General features: G+C 37.5%; 1 protein-coding gene across 1 annotated transcript in view; it reads left to right on the top strand.

The window, feature by feature from the left end:
- Positions 1-18,505, top strand: part of HOMER1 (homer scaffold protein 1) — an 88,954-nt gene that overhangs the window by 12,055 nt on the left and 58,394 nt on the right. The window contains exon 2 of the mRNA XM_054003557.1: positions 12,156-12,312. Coding sequence (XP_053859532.1) covers positions 12,156-12,312 — 157 coding nt within the window. The remainder of the gene's footprint in view (positions 1-12,155; positions 12,313-18,505) is intronic.

Genomic DNA, 18,505 nt, shown 5'->3' with positions numbered 1-18,505 from the left:
GTATTCCTTCAGTTTTCTGCTGTTAACAAATTGCCAAGACATCTAGTCTTAATAATAACATAATTATGACTACTATTATTTTAGCGTTGTCTCTCAAAGTCAAAGATGATTAGAAAAACAGCAGTTAGACTAATTTTTAAATAGTATCACTGTTTACCATATAATTGCCATTTTTCTCAATGGAAACACATGATGACTTGATTCTATGATTTTGTATTTCTTCTATAATTTTCTAGGTTCCAGAATTCTCATCAGTCTATTGTCAAAAGCCCCAGCTTTGCCACTTTGCTCCATAGCTGTGAAATACAGCCATCAGAACAGAAATTCTTGTCTAGGCAATGATGAGACTTGATGGAGCATGCAAAATCACACTGAATGTCAAATCAGAAAATACTGTGTTTACATTCTTTATTGAACTCTGCTGTATTTTATGGAATCTAAGATAATACAGGATTGCCACTCTTATTATTTCAATGATTTACATAGCTTCATGTCCTAGTGCCATCAGTCTATTCTCAGTTCCTTCATACTGCACTACATGTGCATGATGACACTTGTCTGTGCTGCTGAAGGATTTTATTACAGCCACTAAATTGATCTAACCAAACTTTAGAACAGAGGGTGTTGATTTACAGACAGTCCTATGCTTTCATGTCAGGACAAAGCAAGGAGTTTCAGTCTGTCAATTTTCTGAATCTGCTGCTCTGGGTGGCATTTCTACCAGTGTTGTCATATGACCCTTAAATCCCACTGACCACTATGATTAACATCAAAGACCTTGAAAGGTGCTGTTTCTACCTATCGGTGCCTCAGCAAGAGCGCCTAAGTGGCGCTCCCCATGCAATTTGTCTTAATTCTCACCTTGTTTAGTCTAATTAGTTACTTGTGAGTGGCATAAACAGCCCTTATTACAAGCTGAAAATTGTTTTGCAAAGGAAACTACTGAACTTCAGATCCTCAAAAATCCATAAATTAATTTGAGGGTGTTTGTGGAATGTGAAAAGGAAAACATGCAGGTCATGAATAGACTTGCATTCTGGAGATTGCAGAGATTGAAAATGATGTCCCATCTGGAGCCTTCCTCCTCGTTTTCCTCATCCTTCTCCATGCCCCTGGAAAGGAGACTGCTGCTGTGCCTGCTTGTAAAACAGTACACAATCTCCTGCCTCACTAGCAATGTCTCTGGATCCCAAAGCAGCTTTGTGCTCTTGCTCCCTCTGCTTCTGTTATTTGGAGAGATGTGCTTGTGCTGCTGGTCTAAGGGGTTTCTTCATTTTTTTTCTCTTCTGTTTTTTCCCCTCCTTTAAATTGTAGCTCTTGTAATGGTTCTGAGGACTATAGATATTGTTCCTGAGGACCATGTATAGAAAATATCTATTCATTTAAACTCAAGAAAACTGGTGGTGCAGGAAGACAGGAAACTATAACTTAATTGTCACATGACTTTGTAATAAAGTACTGTATGAAATAACAGTAGAAATCCAAGCTAAGCTTGAATTAAACTACTTAATATTCTCCCTTAATATATTTACATAATATTTACATAAGTTCTTTAACAGTAGTCTGACTGTTAAAGAACTCCATTGCAGGGACCTTTTAGATAAAGACTGCAAAGGAAAAATTTTTTCTGTACAGAGTATCAAGGCACTAGGGGAACTAACTAGAAAGCCTGGTTATGGATTGCTTTCGGGCCTTTCTAAACCTATTTTACTAACAAGCATGAATAATGGTATTTCTTCCTTTCTGTTTTCTTCTCTTTTCTGCTTGTGTTGCAAGTGTAGCTAAGTTGGATTTCCTTGCTGTAGAATGGAGAAAAACAAATGTTTTTAGACCATTCTTATTCTAGATGCAGCATAGCTTAGCTTACTGCATATAACGGCTGTTGTAGGAATGCTAATATCTAGACTTCTTTCAGAAATATCTCATTACATTGTTATTTCAGGATTCTTTGTTCATAGTCTAGAACCTGACATTAAGTTGGTGGGATTTTTTTTTGTTTACTTCTGATAAATACTTTTAGTGACTAGATGTGGAAAATAGCTGTACATCTTAAAATGAATTGTCTAGTTCTAAAGAGAGAAGAACCCCTCTCTTGGCTTCCTGACAAGAATTTTCAAACAGAGCAAAATTTAAGAAGAAACTACAATTTTTTAGTGTCATAGATTTCTTATTATTTTCACTATAGATAAATATCTATCCTAAAATTCAACCTAACATAGTTTAGTTGCTCTTAAGTCATTAAAAGCTAATGGTTAGTTCTATCCAGTTTTGCAATTAAAACAAATTTAAGGTAAAGGTTTATTCAGAGAAACCTTTGTCTACTTACTTGCACAATTTAGAGGAATAATCACTTAGCAACCTAGAAAAATTCTGAAGATACCTATATTCCTGGAATAAGTTACTAAACTGAAGTGAGAGCTCTTGGAAAATAAAGCTGAGTACTTGATAATACACTTTTTGTTACCTCATTTGATTCCCCAAACTCTCGCTTGATTTGTGCTATGAAAATGAGTTTTTCAAGGTTGTGTGGAAGGACAAAAAAATGAAAACCTTAGAGAGATGGACCATCATTCAGCTGTGGGAGTAACTTTCACAGTCAGTGATAAATTATTGGTGTGAATGTTTCCTGCAACACTTCAGCTGGTTGCCTACCTGCTGAACTTGAGCAGCATGCTGTAACAGCATATGGGGGCAATTGGAGAACAGGCATTTAAAATAAATCCAGATGATTGCAGAAGTGAAAGCAAATCCAGTGTTTATTTTCCTTCTTTAAAAAAAAAAAACCAGTTTAACACTGCCCTATACATAACCTACAAGTAGCTTTATTAGTCTTTAGTGTAAACAGCTCCATGTTCACTGTCATTATACCAAAAATTTAAGAATTTTGTTGGGATTTTTCTTTGTTCTACTGTATAAGCCTTAATTTTAAGTACTGGACACTGATTTGTCCTCAGCTTTACAACTCTGCCACCTTCCATGCTGTTGATGTTACTAAATTTGCGAGACTGTAATGTTTGTGCTGTCCTACAGCTCAGTGTAAATCTGTGCTGTGGAAAAATCTCTTTACTCTTCTAAAGTTTACTAAGATTCTTTATGAGACCCTTTTGAATGGTAAGCTCAAATGGAAGAGGAATGAGGTTAGATAAACTTTCTTATTTATGTTTGTTCAATAGCAAGAGCTTTATTTCCCAGGATATAGTAATCCTAACTTTTGGGATTTCATGTGATGGCAATAAATTTTAAATGCTGTCAGTGGTTGTGTTACGCTGCCTGTTTGTATTAAACTCTCCTACCTCTTTTCTTTCCCTTCCTTCTCTGGAAGGTTCCATGTGTGGGCTTCCTGAGCATTTGGTTGAGATTCACACCTACAGTGTCATCCATTTGTTCCCCAGACTGTTTTATAGGATTGCATACCTGTGAATCGTAGAATTGTTAAGGTTGGAAAAGACCTGTAAGATTACCAAGTCAAACAATCAGCCTAGAACCAGCACCATGGTCACCACTAAAACATGTTCTCAAGAGCCATATCCACTTCCAGGAATGATGACTCCACCACTTCCCTGGGCACCCTGCTTGATAACCCTTACCATAAATATTTTTTTTTCTTAGTGCATACTCTAAACCTCCCCTGGTGCAAATTAAGGCTATTTCCTCTCATCCCATCACTTTTTACCTAGGAGAAGAGACTGACCCCCACCTGGCTACAACCTCCTTTGAGATAGTGCTAGACAGAGACAAGGTCTCCCCTCAGCCTCTTTTTTTTCTTCAGGCTATATCCCCCCATCTGCCGCAGCTGCTTCTCATATGACTTGTGCTCCAGTCCCTTCACCAGCTCTGTTACCCTTCTGAAGATGCCATCCACCTTAGTGGATGTGCCAAAATGTTACCAAAAGGAATTGATTTCAGAAATGTTTGAAGTTATGTGCTTTCCTGACTTGTCTGCTGTGTAATATAAAACTTATATTAATTGATGCAATAATTACAAGTGAACAGTTTTTCTGCTAATGGAAGTCCACAATTGCTGACTTAAGTAGAGTTCTGTCTGCTCATAGGCATCGAATTTAACCTGTATTTAGCTGTATACATACATGTTTTGTATATATTTCTTAGTCCACAGTAAAATGTTGCAAGGTTGTTGTTTGGGTTTTTTTCCTTTTTTTCCTTTTCCTTTTCCTTTTTTTCCATTCAAAAATGTGGGTATGCAAGTAGAGTGCAACTTTCCCTTCTGTTGTCCACATAGCTCATAGATTTTCAATAGTCTTTATAGAGGCAGTAACATTTCAAAGATAATAGATTTCTGGTAGTCACTAAATTATTTTCTACTGACTTCCTATACCTTATGTCTTTTAAAGTACTGTACAATATTCTACTTCAAGCTGAAACAAATTGGTTAAAACTTCAGGTCCTTGAAAATGTAATGTGTAGGAGTGAGAGTGGGTAGGACGGTCGGGACGGACGGGAGATCTCTGAAACCAGGTCTTGGAACTAGCAGTTAATTGTAGAGGACGTGGGTGCAGAGGCCCTGTTTGGAGCTGCCAGCCGCAGCTCTAAGCAGGCCCGAAAGAGAGAGCTGAAAAAGTAAGAGGGTAAGAGAGAGAACTTCCTGTTATAATCAAATAAATCTTCTTCAGTGTCGAATATTCTAATTTTTACTAACCAATCTGGTATAAGATACAAATCCTATAGCATTTATATACAGCCTATGAGAATCATTATATTACCATACTGTGTTACATTTTCAACCTTAAAAACTACTGTTTGGACCCCTTTTGCCAAGCTAGTAGGGTCTGCTCTGACCCTTGGACCTGTCTGCAAGCAGAGGGTACTGTTTAATCAAAAGGGGATTACCTTCAGCTGGCCATACTGTTGTTTTCTATTTGTTTAGTAACTAAAGCTTGGTATCCCAAAGTTCGCTTTTATTTCAATCTCACATATAGTTTCCATACTCTCAAAATCTTTTGCCAAGCAATCATATTTATAAGGCTTTCCTCTTTCATCTTCCCCAACAGTAATGGACAGTATATAATTATGTTTCTAGATAAGGTAGATGTATTTTTTACTTAACCTAACAGGTTTAGTGAAAGTCTCTACATAATTTTTCTCCCCTCAAATCCTGAAAAATGGCAGTTGTTACTTGTAATGTGATGCTAACTCCTAAGTGCTTAAAAATCTAATACTAAAGCTCTTAAATGGAAACAAAACAGCTTAGAAAATGCTTGAAGGCACTGCCTGTGCAGTATTACATAGCTACAGACCACATTCTGTAAAGCTTATATTTTGAACTTTATAGGTAAAAAAACGTGTATTAACTGATAACTGTATACAGAAAACAAGGTTTTTAGTAGCAACTTTCTAAACATTTGCTGACTTCAAATAAACCAAAATATAACAGCAAAAACAGGTCTAAGAATGTAGGTGTAGAACTACATAAACCATTGGTGGGATTGGAGAGATTTTGATTTGGCTACATGGTTGTAACTTCCACTTTTTTACTATCTCAAAGCTTGTTTTGAGATATGAAAGTTGTTAATGTTTATGTACATTGTACATGAAAGTTGTGTGTAAGACAAAAAGCAAAATCTGAAATCGTAGTCATTACACAAGTCCACTGAGTGTGTTTGTTCAACTTTGTAATTTTAACTTCAAGATGGTATTGTCAGTTATTTCCTGTCCAGAAAAAGATTACACTTCAGAACAGTTTCCATACTTTGGAAACCAGTGTTATGCAATACTTTTCCCCAAATGTATACAATTTTTATCAGACCTCAGAGCATTTTTATGAACATGGTTCTGTGGTTCTGTGGTTTCCTGTTGCTTTGAACGGTTTGCAGAGCTTGTTGTCTCAGACTCCTTAAACAACACCGACTGTGCTTGGAGGCTCTAGTTTATGAATTATTATTCTAGTTTTGACTAGAACTGCGCTTTTAATCACTCATTTCTTTTAAGGAATCTCTTCTCAAGCTGCTTAGAATAACAAAAGCTTGCTACAGCTTCAGAAAAAAGGGGAGAATATTTTTAAGACTAACAGGACACTGGGAAAAAGCTGTGGGATTAGTATGCTGACATTTGGAAAAAGCAAAAAGGTTTTATCCTGACCTAAATCTGAGGATAAATCAGCAAATGCCTGAAATACCATGTGCAGTGTTCATGTTGTCTGATGTGGGGAGAAATTTCCTTGGATGACAGCTATTATAGAGGCTCAGAGTTCAGTGTATGCAAAATAACCACCTGCAAACCATGCCTACTGTGAGGGTTTGCAGTCCTCAGGACTGCTAGAGACTGTATGCTGAGCATGCTGTCTGTCATGTGGCAGGGTCTGCTCTGCCCAGGGCTGTAATGGCATTAAGATAGCACACTTTTTGTCCAGTCTCCACCACTCCAATCAGCTTGGAGTGTGGTTGCACTCCCATTTTGAGCACAGGGGTATTGTCCTGTTATTGTCTGCATGTGACATCATCTTCCTCTGAAACTCTTTGTATGAAACCTGATGGATGAAATCTTGTGCTGTTTGCAACAAGAAAAAAAATCTCCAAGGCACATTTTGTTGGACTTGTTTTGAAAGCAGTCTTGTATGTGGACTCCGTGTGCACCAAAGACAGGAAGTCTGGATAATGCACTGGAGTTCGTAAGATCCATGTTGGAGAAATAGACATTGACATGATCTCATGGAATTTTCACTATCAAAACTGAGCTGAGTAAGAACACTCCATCACATATACTTATTCATTCCCTTTTTGTCTTTCTGTTTGGGGAAAATATCTCTGCTGAGAAATTTAAAACTTCCAGGTGGCAGACACTGCCTGTGGTGTTTCCTTTTCTTTTAAAACTCAGTTCCCCCATGGATCAGAGTCACTCAGTGTTAGCCTATTTTGGTGTCTGCTTCTGCCTGGGCAGCTCTTTGCTCCAGCTCTTGCTTAAGAGTCATCGCCCACGTCTCTTTTGTCTTTATCTGCAATCTTGGCCTGATCTTCTGTCCATACAGGGAAGTTCATTACCTCATTCTGGATAGTGCAGCAACTTCTCTGCCAAAACACTCTCAATTTAGCCCAGTATGGAGGAGGAAGGGAGGGTTGTATCTAATTTTTAACATGCTTTTTAGCATCATTAACACTCCATAAGGGGAGGCAAGTAGGACATCAAGTAATGTTGCAGAGGTTAATACTTTCTGTTCAGTGGCCTTATTGTTTTGAGAGGAACTAAGACAATGGAATCCCATTTCTTGAGAAATTATAGGTTTTATAGCATTCAAGGTAATTTTGGAGTCATGGTAAGCAATAGTGTGAGGGAAGAAATAAGCAAAAAGAGGTCTTCACTACTAGTGCTTTAGAAGTACTAGACATCAAAGGATAGTTTTTTTAAAAAATTAAGCATATATTAATTATGAATTAGCAAGGAAAGTACTTTCTAACCTTCTATACTAACTTAAGCTTCCTTAACACAATCTTTGATTAGTGTATATTGACATTGAAGTAGTCTGCATATTTTTTGTAAAGGCTGTGTTAAGATGTCAAAATGGAAAGGGTGGTTGGAAACTATTCATTCAACTGTTAGTAAACAGACTTATCTCCCAAGTTTAGTTTAGGATTGATCACGTATCAATGAATGAATTTCTGTATTGATTATGGAAAAGCCTGTTATGACTCTGCCTGCTAAAGTGATACTTCTTATGATTCTTTACTCATCACATTGCTTCTTGGGTCCAGGAGGACTTGGCACTTCCTTCTTGTTAGTCTTTGTCTGACCACCATAATGTTGCAGACTAAGGCAATTAAGAACAGCAGGATACAAGCCTTAATGTTTTTACCATGCCTGAGGAGACATTCCTAACAGTCAAACTGTGTCACTATGGCATTCTTGTTAGTTTGTTTTCTTTTTATTCAGCATCAGTATATTTCTGGAAAAATGAATTACTTTGCTTTGTAATTAGTGAGGAGTTCTTGTCTTAGCTCCTATTAATGTCTTTAATGAGTACTGAATACCTTCTGATAATGAAAGAAAAAGAAGAGAAAGCTGAAAGGGGAAGAGTAAGAAACTGTTAGGGTGGTTTAGTTTTTTTACAGGATTGATTTTTCTTTAAAGATGTTCTTCCTTTCTCAACTTCATATGGAGGGGATGGTGCTATGCAGGGCCAACAGTTGGACTTAATGATCCTTGGGGATCCCTTGTGACTCTGTGATCCTTTGAAAAATAGGAGACTAATTTTTTATATATAGAAATAGATATTATAATTTTTAAGAAAACATATGACATTTAAGAAAACATTTGACCACCTTGGAAGGCAAAGAGGAAGCTATCTTCCTTTTTAATTAATATTCCTAAAATTAGTATTATTTCAGCTGAATTGATTGAAACTTCCAGAGGAAAGGCATCGTGTCCTTATGTGGATAATGGAAGAGCAAAACTTTTATATGAAGGTGTATTGGCCGAAATTACAAATATTTTTATATGTTTTATACATTATGTGTTGCATGTTCACAGGTGTTTTAGGATATCTAAAATTTAAGTAGCTATATAATATGTTGCTACAGAAAAGTACAGATGATGTATTTGTATAGCAGCTTTGAAGGACTTCAGTGGTGCATCAGTGTCTGATTCTATTACACATTTAATCCTGTAGATATATAGTGCATAACTTCCATTAGCTTGCAGGAATAATCTTGATAAATGTTCATTGTTAAGTGTCAAAACAGTGGTCTAATTCTAGAGTCATCTGAAGTTTAGTGTCTTTGTCAGAAAAAAATCCTAATTACCCCAGTAATCTGGCAAAACAATGATTTATCCAACTTGTTTAACAAAAGGGAGCTATGCTTTTTCCACAGAGTGAAGACAGCTTGTCATTCAGTAAAGCTGTACTTTAAGCATGGAAAGAAAAGACTAATTCTAGTTTTATCAAAAGTGATTAAAGAAGTATAGGTAAGCTTCATTTATAGTGTTCCATACCTAACTGTGCTGTCTATGCCAGACCCACATTCTGCCCTGCAAAGTGCTCTGCTTTGTCTTGAGCAGCACTGTTGAGCAATCAGCAGGAACATGCAGGCCACCTGATCAAACAAATTGACGATGTTTTGGTGGGGCTGTGGAAGATTTTTGTGATGACAGTGCTGGAGAGCAGCATCTCAGGGCTGAACAGTTGACTTTCACTGACACTCACTTCAGCCATATAGTACTCACCTACCTTTTACATATTAAAATCCTAACCTGTGGTGTGTTAAATGTCCCAATTATGTGATATACTGTACTGGGAATGAATGAGCATCAGTGCTAGTCAGATGGATATTCATTAACCACACATCTATGTCTTGGATTCAGTTCTTCTTTGATCTTTCATTAACATGGTCAGAGCTTTTATAGTTTCCTTTCAATGTCAATATTCATCAAAACAGTTGGCAGGCTTCTGAGATAGTTTTCCATTTTTTAATGGGCTCTTTAATTTTCCAGGGTTAAAGAGCTGGTGCATTGTATTAATATGCATCCCTTGATATTGACATATGCTTAACTGGGAGGTAAATTATAAAATAGATCTAATATTGAAGACAACTAAAGTTTAAGTATGATTGAAGAAGTAATTGTAGATATACAAAAGAACAGAAAGAAGTAGTTTGTTCTATTAAACAAAAGGCCTATAAATGCCATTCATCTTTGCATAACATTTGTGTGCAAGAGATTTGGATCAGGAAAACAGCTATGCAAGCTATTACAGCTTGTTAATTTACAAGGAAAAGATGAATTGGTGCTGAGGGTACATTTCTGTGGAGAAGTACCATGTACATTGATCCCATTGGCCTCCCTTCATTCTTTATCTTTCACTGAAACTCTGTTTTACTGTCTCTGATTTGTTCACCATCCTTCTGTCATTTCATCCAGCATCCAGCATAGGAGAACACCACATCTGTCATCCGGTGAACTTCAAGGAATCTTGACTCCCAGCTGTGTAATGCAATTCTACTACTGAAAGCTGCTCTTCCTGCTGAGTAATAGAGATATTTCATAGAGTTCACATGTACCCCTTTGTAGTGAGGTCAAATTAAAACCCTTTAACTACAAGTACCCAAAATTCTGAGGGAATTTATTTTGGGGAAAAAAAAATGTTAAAAACATACCTCTGAAAATAAAATGAGGGCAGGTCAAAGGGTATGTTTTTTCACACCCTGAAAATAAGAGTCAAAATACTTAAAAAGTTAAATTAACCTAAATTCCTGGGACTTAATATCTTTGGAATTTGATGACAGCATTCCTTTAAAAATATAGCAATCAATTTGTCATTAAAATGTAGTTAAATTTAAACTGACAGCTACAGTATCATAGAATAGTTTGAATTGGAAGGGACATTAAAGATAATCTAATTCCAACCTGCCTACATGGGCAGGGACACCTTCCACTAGACCAGGATGCTCAGTGCCCAATCCAGCCTGGCCCCGAACACTTCCAGGGATGAAACAGCCACATCTTTTCTGGGCAACCTGTTCCAGTGTCTCACCATAGTCACAGCAGAAAAGTTCCTCCTAATGTCTTATCTAAACCTGCCCTCTTTCTGTCTGAAGCCATCACCCCATGTCCTATCACTACATGCTCTGGTAAAAAAAGACCCTCTTCCTCTGCTCTTGTAGCCCCACATTAGGTACTGAGAAACTGCTATAAGGTCTCCCCAGAGCCTCCTCTTCTCCAGGCTGACCAATTCCAACTTTCTCAGCCTTTCCTCATAGGAGAGGTGTTCTATCCCTCTGATCATCTCTGTGGCCTCCTCTGGACTCCCTCCAGCAGGTCCATGTCCTTCCTGTGCTGGGACCCCAGAGCTGATGCAGCACTGCAGGTGGGGTCTCAGCAGAGCAGAGCAGAGGGGCAGAATCCCCTCCCTGGCCCTGCTGCCCACACTGCTCTGGATGCAGCCCAGGACACGTGTGGCTTTCTGGGCTGTGAGTGCCCATGGCTGGGTCAGGTCCAGCCTCTCATCCCCCAGCACCCCCAAGTCCTTCTGGGCAGGGCTGCTGTGATCTGCCCATCCCCAGCCTGTGCTGGTACCAGGGTTGTTCTGACCCAGGTGTAGCACCTTGCACATGACCTTGTTAAACCTCATGAGATTCCCATGGGCCCTCTCCTAGAGCTTGTCCAGGTCCCTCTGGATGGCATGCCATCCTTCAGGTGCATCAGCTGTGCCACTCTGCTTGGGATCAGGTGTAAACTTGTGGAGGGTGAAATCGGTTCCATTCTCTGATGAACACCGGGACTCTGAGCCATTAGTCACTGCCCTCTAGATGCAACGGTCCAACCCATTCCTTATCCACCAAACTGTCCATCCATTGAATCCATCTCTTCCAGTCTAGAGAGAAGTATGTTGTAGGGCATGTGTCAAAGGCTTTACATAAGTGCAGATAACTGACATCCACAGCCATCCCCTTATCTACTGATACAGTCACTCTATTGTAGAAGGCCATCTTATCACCATCTTAGTGATATTAAAATGTGTTTAGATTAATGTGCAATGCTGTATGTCCTGCTAGTGGTCATGGGGAAAAATACTGAAAATTCTAAATTACAGTAAGGTTTCTTTTGCCTCATGTAATTTCATTTGCTAAGCAATTTACAATTTAAAATGTATTTTATACTTTATTTAATGTTGGCATAAGTACCTTCGGGTGTAAAGCTCCAAAGAATGAGGGATTCACAACATATGTTCCTGGCCTTAATTAATGTTAGTTTTAGAGTAATTGCAGTGAATCAACCAGTTCAGATCCAGATTGATGAGAATAATCAGAGTATTAGGAGATTTTGGAGAAGAAGTGGACTTGAAGTTATGCACATTCTGCAGTGTGAGTGTAATGAGAGAAGTTACACGTGCATTAATACCATTTAGTTGGTGGTGTCGGTGGGCAGTGAAGAGCCGAGAAGATGATGGGATAGTGCTGAATCTATAGTAGAAATGTCTGTTTTTATCTGACTCCACAACTGGATTTTTGCCTTAGAAGACTTGAGTTTTGCTTGCATATATGTATTAACAAACTTACCTGCTCTATGCAGCAACATATACAGAAGTTGTCAGGCAAAGTTTATTGTGCAGAGTAACTTGTGTACATCCAAATGAGCACACTGGCAGATAGCTTATGTGCAATGATAGTATGTACAGATTAAATTCATTACTTTTTCTCTCTCTCCTTCAGGGAACAACCCATCTTCAGCACCCGAGCTCATGTCTTCCAGATTGACCCAAACACTAAGAAGAACTGGGTTCCCACCAGCAAGCATGCTGTTACTGTGTCCTACTTCTATGACAGCACAAGAAATGTCTACAGGATAATCAGTTTGGATGGCTCAAAGGTAAACTAGAAAACCTAGTTGTCTGAAACATTTTTGCTACTATTTTCTAGTTTGATGTTCTTCATGTTTTTTCTCAGATGCTTGTATCATTATCTGATGAACAGATTACTGATGTTTTAAAATGGTAACATTGCCTCATCATATGTTTTAAGCGTTTATTTGTAAATTCTGTTTCCTGTGTAGTTGTGCTGACTTCAATAATTATTGCTGAATTGGAGTACTGACCTGTACCTTGGTTAATGCTATGAGAAGGCTAAAAAGACAAAAAATCATACAAAAAGTACTCATAGGGTTACAATAACTTGTTTTCATTTCTGTACTCAGTCATTTATCAATATAATTAGCTTCAGCGTTATGAAGGACATCTGTTCAGTGGCCATAATCACTTAGTAAATCCTTTGTTATGTAATCTTCCAATTTTTGCTGTAGAGAATACGAGGATTGCCTCCTAATAAAGCCTACCTAATAAATGGTAAGCTTTTATCTAGACTCAGTTGCTTTGGTTTTAGTAGGGTTTTTTTTGTGTTTTTTTTTTTTTTTTGTTTGTTTTTTTTTTTTGTTTTTTTTTTTTTTTTTTTGTTTTTTTTTGTTTGTTTTTTTTTTTGTTTTTTTTTTTTGTTTTTTTTTTTTTTGTTTGTTTGGTTTGGTTTGTTTTTTTCCTCTCTTTTAACTAGAAAAGATATTCTGCTGAGCTGCTCCTCTTGTAAAATATGTCTAAGAAATTAATTTGATGTGCAGAAAATCCTTGACTGTTTCTACCCACATAACTATAATAACAGTAACTTTACAAACACTGTAGCAGAAAACTCTACACTAAGGGCATTAAAGATATACAGACTGTAATCAAAAGTTGTGATCCTTTCCAGAGACTTTCATTTGAAACTTTTGGAAATGCATCAGTTCACAATGATTGGAAATTAAATACTCCATTAAAAGCATGGTGGTATCCACAGAGATCTTATGACTACTTATTGAAAGCTGAAAATTATTACCCTGCATTTTTTAAAATATCCAGATTATTGCTATTTTAAATGTAAAGGGAGATTTTCTATCACAAAGAAGTATATAGAAATTGATCTCATAGTCAAAAATCTCTGCTTGAAGTGGCTAAGACTGGTATCAGAGCCTACCAGATTTTTTCAGCTTTAAGTCTTACTTAGTTTTTTCCCTTCTCAACCTTCCTTCAAATGATCCAATTAGTTCTGTCAAAGAATTAAAATACCTTTTGAGTCAGTATTAATGATAAAGACACTGGGATTGGAACTAGATGAAGTATAAAATCAAGAGTACCAGTTATAAAATGTAGTGTTTTAACTGATCTGGAGAATATACAAAATCCTTATTCTGACATCCACTGGGGTTCCTCTGTCTTCATCCTGGTGCTGTAACTCCTGCTGAGTGCCTGCTGAATTAAATTGTCAAGTAGTTGTTCACCTATTTAGTTGTTCTTTTGTCTGCTACAACATTCCCTCTACATCCAGTACTAATAGCAAGGTACATTGATAATTCAGTTCAACACTTTTATTTACACTGTGAGTGCTGCAATCCTAATAATGTTTTCATCTAAGTCTTAGATGAAGATCTAGAATCCCAGTCATGGCAAAGAGTTCCATTCTTTCAAGCATTCACCACACTGCTCTGAAATATACACAGGTGAATAACAGAGGGACACATGGAAGAATTTTAAGTGGGTTTCCAGCATAATTTCCAGTGAGTTCGTTCATTTTTACTTAAAACTCCATCCTTTTTTTTAGCATGTCTCTTTATAGACAATATGGTATGGTATGTGCAAAGAGTTAAATGTAAATATAAAGGATTTTTAAGTTTGAGTGCACCCAGATAGAGTCTTTGCTGTATGGCATATAGCTGGGTGTCAGTAACACTGCTGACAATGCACATGTTACCAGTGGCTAAAACCACTTGTCAAACCCTACTGGTTTTGAAGCTGTCATGCCCCTTCCTCAGAGGAAATAGATCCAGCCAGGTTTATTGTACACCTGGGTGCTGGTGGGGTTTACAGCATCATTTGGGTTGAGAGGTAATCCTATTTCTGTCCCACACCCTTCTCTCTCTTCAGGTTGGTGCATTTCAAAAGTATTCCTGAATATAATTTAACTTCTCTACTGATTATCATCAGTCATCATCAGTCGTTAAAACTTTCTTCTTGAAAACAAAAGGACACTTCAAGACATGATTCACTCCCCTATTGTGCATTGCAGTTTCCAACCTGAATTTGCTTATGGGGTTAATTTTGCTTTGGTTAATTTTGAAAGAGAGGGTTTTTTTTTTCCTTATTTGAGCTAGGTTTAGCCAAGACAGGTCCTACAAACACAACTTCCTTACTTTTAATGCTTTTTGTATGATGTTTTCTGAAGCTACAGTCTCCTCTTGAATATCTTGCACCAGAAATGATGTATGTCCCTCTATCTTGACTACAAAAAGTGTTCTAGGACCATAAGGTGTTCAGTGTACAGGCTACCTATTTTATAATCATGCACAATATTTGAAGCCCTGTTGCCCATTGCAGAGAAAACTTGATGCAAGTACTCTGATAGAACTTGAATCTGGTTTCTCTGACCTCTTGAGTAAATATCTTTTATGTGACTTTTTTCTCCTACCAGTCCTGGAATCAAAAGAAAGCCTGAAAAATAATACTTCTTATGCAGTATGGCATGACAACATTGAGCAGTTGTTGCTAAGGCTTTCAGTTCTCATTAATTAACTACTCATTTCAGAGTTCCTTGGAAAAATGTGTTTAGTACTTCTTTCTCCTGGGTGATTGAACAAAGCTTCCGTTGTTTCTCCAGTAACAGTACAGGTAGACATTAAGATTATTCTGAGTCCCATTGTCTTTTGCATTTTGTCTCTCGCCATCTCTGAGAAAAGGAAGGAGACCAAGTATAGTGTGGTTCTTGCTATACTAGTTAACTCTCTGATAAATTTTTTCACAGATACAAGGTAGGAAAACAAATTTTATATTAATCTAGAACAAGAGAAGATTCTGGAAAAGAGTGGTTTCCCAGTCTGCAGGTTCCATGAACCTTGCATATATTATTACTCAGTCAAGTCTGTCATTGGTGTTACTGCAGATGATCTTGTTATTTTAATCACTGTCTCACTTTAAAGTGATAATTTTTAAAATGCTCAATAAATGTTTTAAGTAAGACCTGTACACACAAGTGTTCAGTGATTTTCCTTTGAAGAAGTTAGAAAGTTCTGTGTCTTAAATTATTATTGCCATTAGTTTAAGCACAAGATAGACCACTACTATATATCTTGCAGCTGTTAGGTTTGCAGCTCGTAAAATGAACAGCTCAGACACATGCCCTATTTTCTTATTGCTAAAATAATATGAAAGGGAAACATGAAAGTTATTTTATAATTGCAAAAGAGCCTGAAGATAACTAAATCAGTTTTCTTCAAAAGCTAAATGTCTTCCTGTCAGATTGACTCTGTTCTGTTTTTAAGATCTTCTTGTTCATTTATGGAAACAACATTCTTAACAGTTGATGAAATATTTGACATTTGTTATACTGATAACTCTGCAGTGAAATCTGCATTAGAGGAGAGCAGTTAAAGCAGAATGGCAAGCAATGGACAAGACAGGCTTAATTATAAATTCTGATTTTAAAAATAAATGTTTTTTAAAGCTAAATATACGAAGGCATGGTATCTAGTTTTTTCCAGAGGTAGCTGACACTGGACAGTATTTGTAGGATGCTCTAGCATTACACTTTTAAAAGCATAGTTTTGGATGTGAGAGACCTAGCATACCAAGGCTTTTAATTTAGAGAAGATGGAAATCCCTGATTTCCTTTTAAAATTGGTAAATTCGGTGAAAGGGCTTTTTTTTTTTTAAATCACTGGGATCTGAATGTAGTCTTCCCAGTCTTTGGAGTAATGCTGTCTACTGAAGTGAAGCCTCTTTACTTTTCTTTTTTGGAAAATAAGAGGAAGAATCACAGCAACTCTCTCTCCACACTATTATTTTTGAAGCTTTCTTCCTGCCTTTCTCTCTTGGAAGAAAGCAATTTGACAGTCAACATAACCCAGCCTAAATGCAGACTGCTGACAAAAAAGCTATCCCATTCTGGACCCAGTGGAGAACCCTATTCAGGTTCTCCATGGTGGATGGAGCCTGTCATGTGGTCAACAGAAAGCATTTCTCTCAGGTTTTGACTAGGGTTAAGCTGCTGCCAGCTATGCTGCTGTCACTGCCAGAAATGGCAGCTGTGAAGGCCTTAAACCTGTGTTTTGCTTGGAGGTCTTAGCTCTCTGGCATTGGAGTCCTTTTCTGAATTGAGGAAGTTATGTCCATGACATAATACTCACTCTCTCAAATATGTGATGCAAGTTACAATTAATCAAGCAATGGATGGGCCTGAGCTTATGCAGACTAGACAACATAGCTACAGCTTGAGCTGGGGAGAAGAGTCGGTCCTACACAGTCCCCAGGATATTTAATTTCAAGCATGTTACTGTTGACAGCTTCCACAGGAAGTGAGATTGAGCATTAAATGAGTTTGCACATCTCTGTTTCTGGGCTTCCATCTTGTTAGTTCAAATGTGGGCTTCCAACCACTAACAGTGCAAAAGAAGACAAGAAGCATATAAGTAAAAAAAGAGTTCCAGAGCACTTCTTTTATGAGAAGTCCTATCTCATGTGCTCTCTTTTGTCCTGTGTGCTATAGACAGCAGTTTTCTAGGTGGTCATTTGGAGGTGATGGTGCAAGTAGAAGTCTGATGGCTTTATGTGAGCTCTGAACCTTATGCCTAAACAAAGGAGAATAATGTTTTGTGTACCAGTGACTTCACTAAGCACCTTCTATTTGAAAATCTGAGGGGTGTCTTTCAGACAATGTTGGAGATAGTTCTCCATTTTCTGGTCACACAGTAAATCCTAACTTTGAACTGATGAGGGTCCTTGGCTCAAATGTAAGCTTTCAGGCATTCCAGAATTTTCAAGGAGTTGTTCATAGTGGTAGGCAAAATTTGTATTTAGAGACAAAGATTACCAGAAAGAATTGGCTATGTTCAGATTTGCTCATCTTCATTAATGTGAGAAGCTGCCAAAGTCACCAAGAAAAAGTTTTGTTAAATTTATCTATGCTGCAGTAGCTTTGCAGTAGCTTTTGCCTTTCTACATGTTGCAATACAATGTATTCTTTTGAACTTTCTTGCAATACTCCTCTCCACTACTTCATCTGAGAATCACTGTATGAACATGGGTGCTGTTTGTGAGCTTGGCTAGCCAGGCTTGGCCTGTAGAATTCATAGAAAATTTTAATTTAGTAGTAGCTGTGCTCCAGTGGTACCCAAATCTCTCAGCAAAAACAAAGGGTGCAAAGTAAACTCCTTTAAATAACTACTTATTTCAATACCCATCCAGAAGTCCATATCACTCAAGTAGTATAGATTGATTTTGACTTTAGAGGATCTTGGTCTTAGGAGAGCAGTACTTGGTCTCTGTGATGTTAAAGTTTCTCAGTCACCATCCTGAGAAAACAGTGTTACGTTCTTCACATCTGTACAGTCTGCACTTCACATATGTACTCTTTAATGTGATGGAAATACTGTTGAAATCCACAGTGAAACTTAGTTGCTTTTAGTAGAACCAGCATATCACCTAGTAATTTCATTTTGTGTTTGTATTATCAGAACTTACATGCTGGAAGATGATATTTTTTGCATCCTGTAGATGCAAGAACAAGAACTAGAGAAGAAAAATTGAAACAAGAGTAGCTCCACTTCTGTAATTGGTGTATGACCCTGCCATTGTTAGCCTTGCTTGTATGTGTGTAAAGGAAACAGATTCTTGTAAAACTGAGATTTAAAAAGAAAATGTGCTCCTTTGTATTACTGAGTGTTTTTCAGCGAGAATCTCATATGCTCATATGAGTGGGGGAAGAGCAGCAGTGGGGTTGACAGGCAACTTGAGAAGCACTGCTTTAAGGGATAAAGAAATACAGGTGTGAGACAAAAAAGGACTTTGATAGTCCTTATATGTAGAAACTTTAAAGGACTGCTTGCAATTGTGAATTGATGCCTACTCTCCTCCCCAGCTTTTTCCTCCTTACAATGTATGCAAAAATATGCCTTTGCAATTCTAGATGGCATTGAATTAGAAAACTGTTTCCTAGTTCCCAAAGTGTGTCTCATTCAGTGTATTCAGATAATTGCCTACAATATTGGA

The sequence above is a fragment of the Vidua macroura genome, chromosome Z, assembly GCF_024509145.1.
Source record: "Vidua macroura isolate BioBank_ID:100142 chromosome Z, ASM2450914v1, whole genome shotgun sequence".
NCBI classification, from domain to species: Eukaryota; Metazoa; Chordata; class Aves; order Passeriformes; family Viduidae; genus Vidua; species Vidua macroura.
This window is presented reverse-complemented; position numbering and strand designations above follow the sequence as displayed.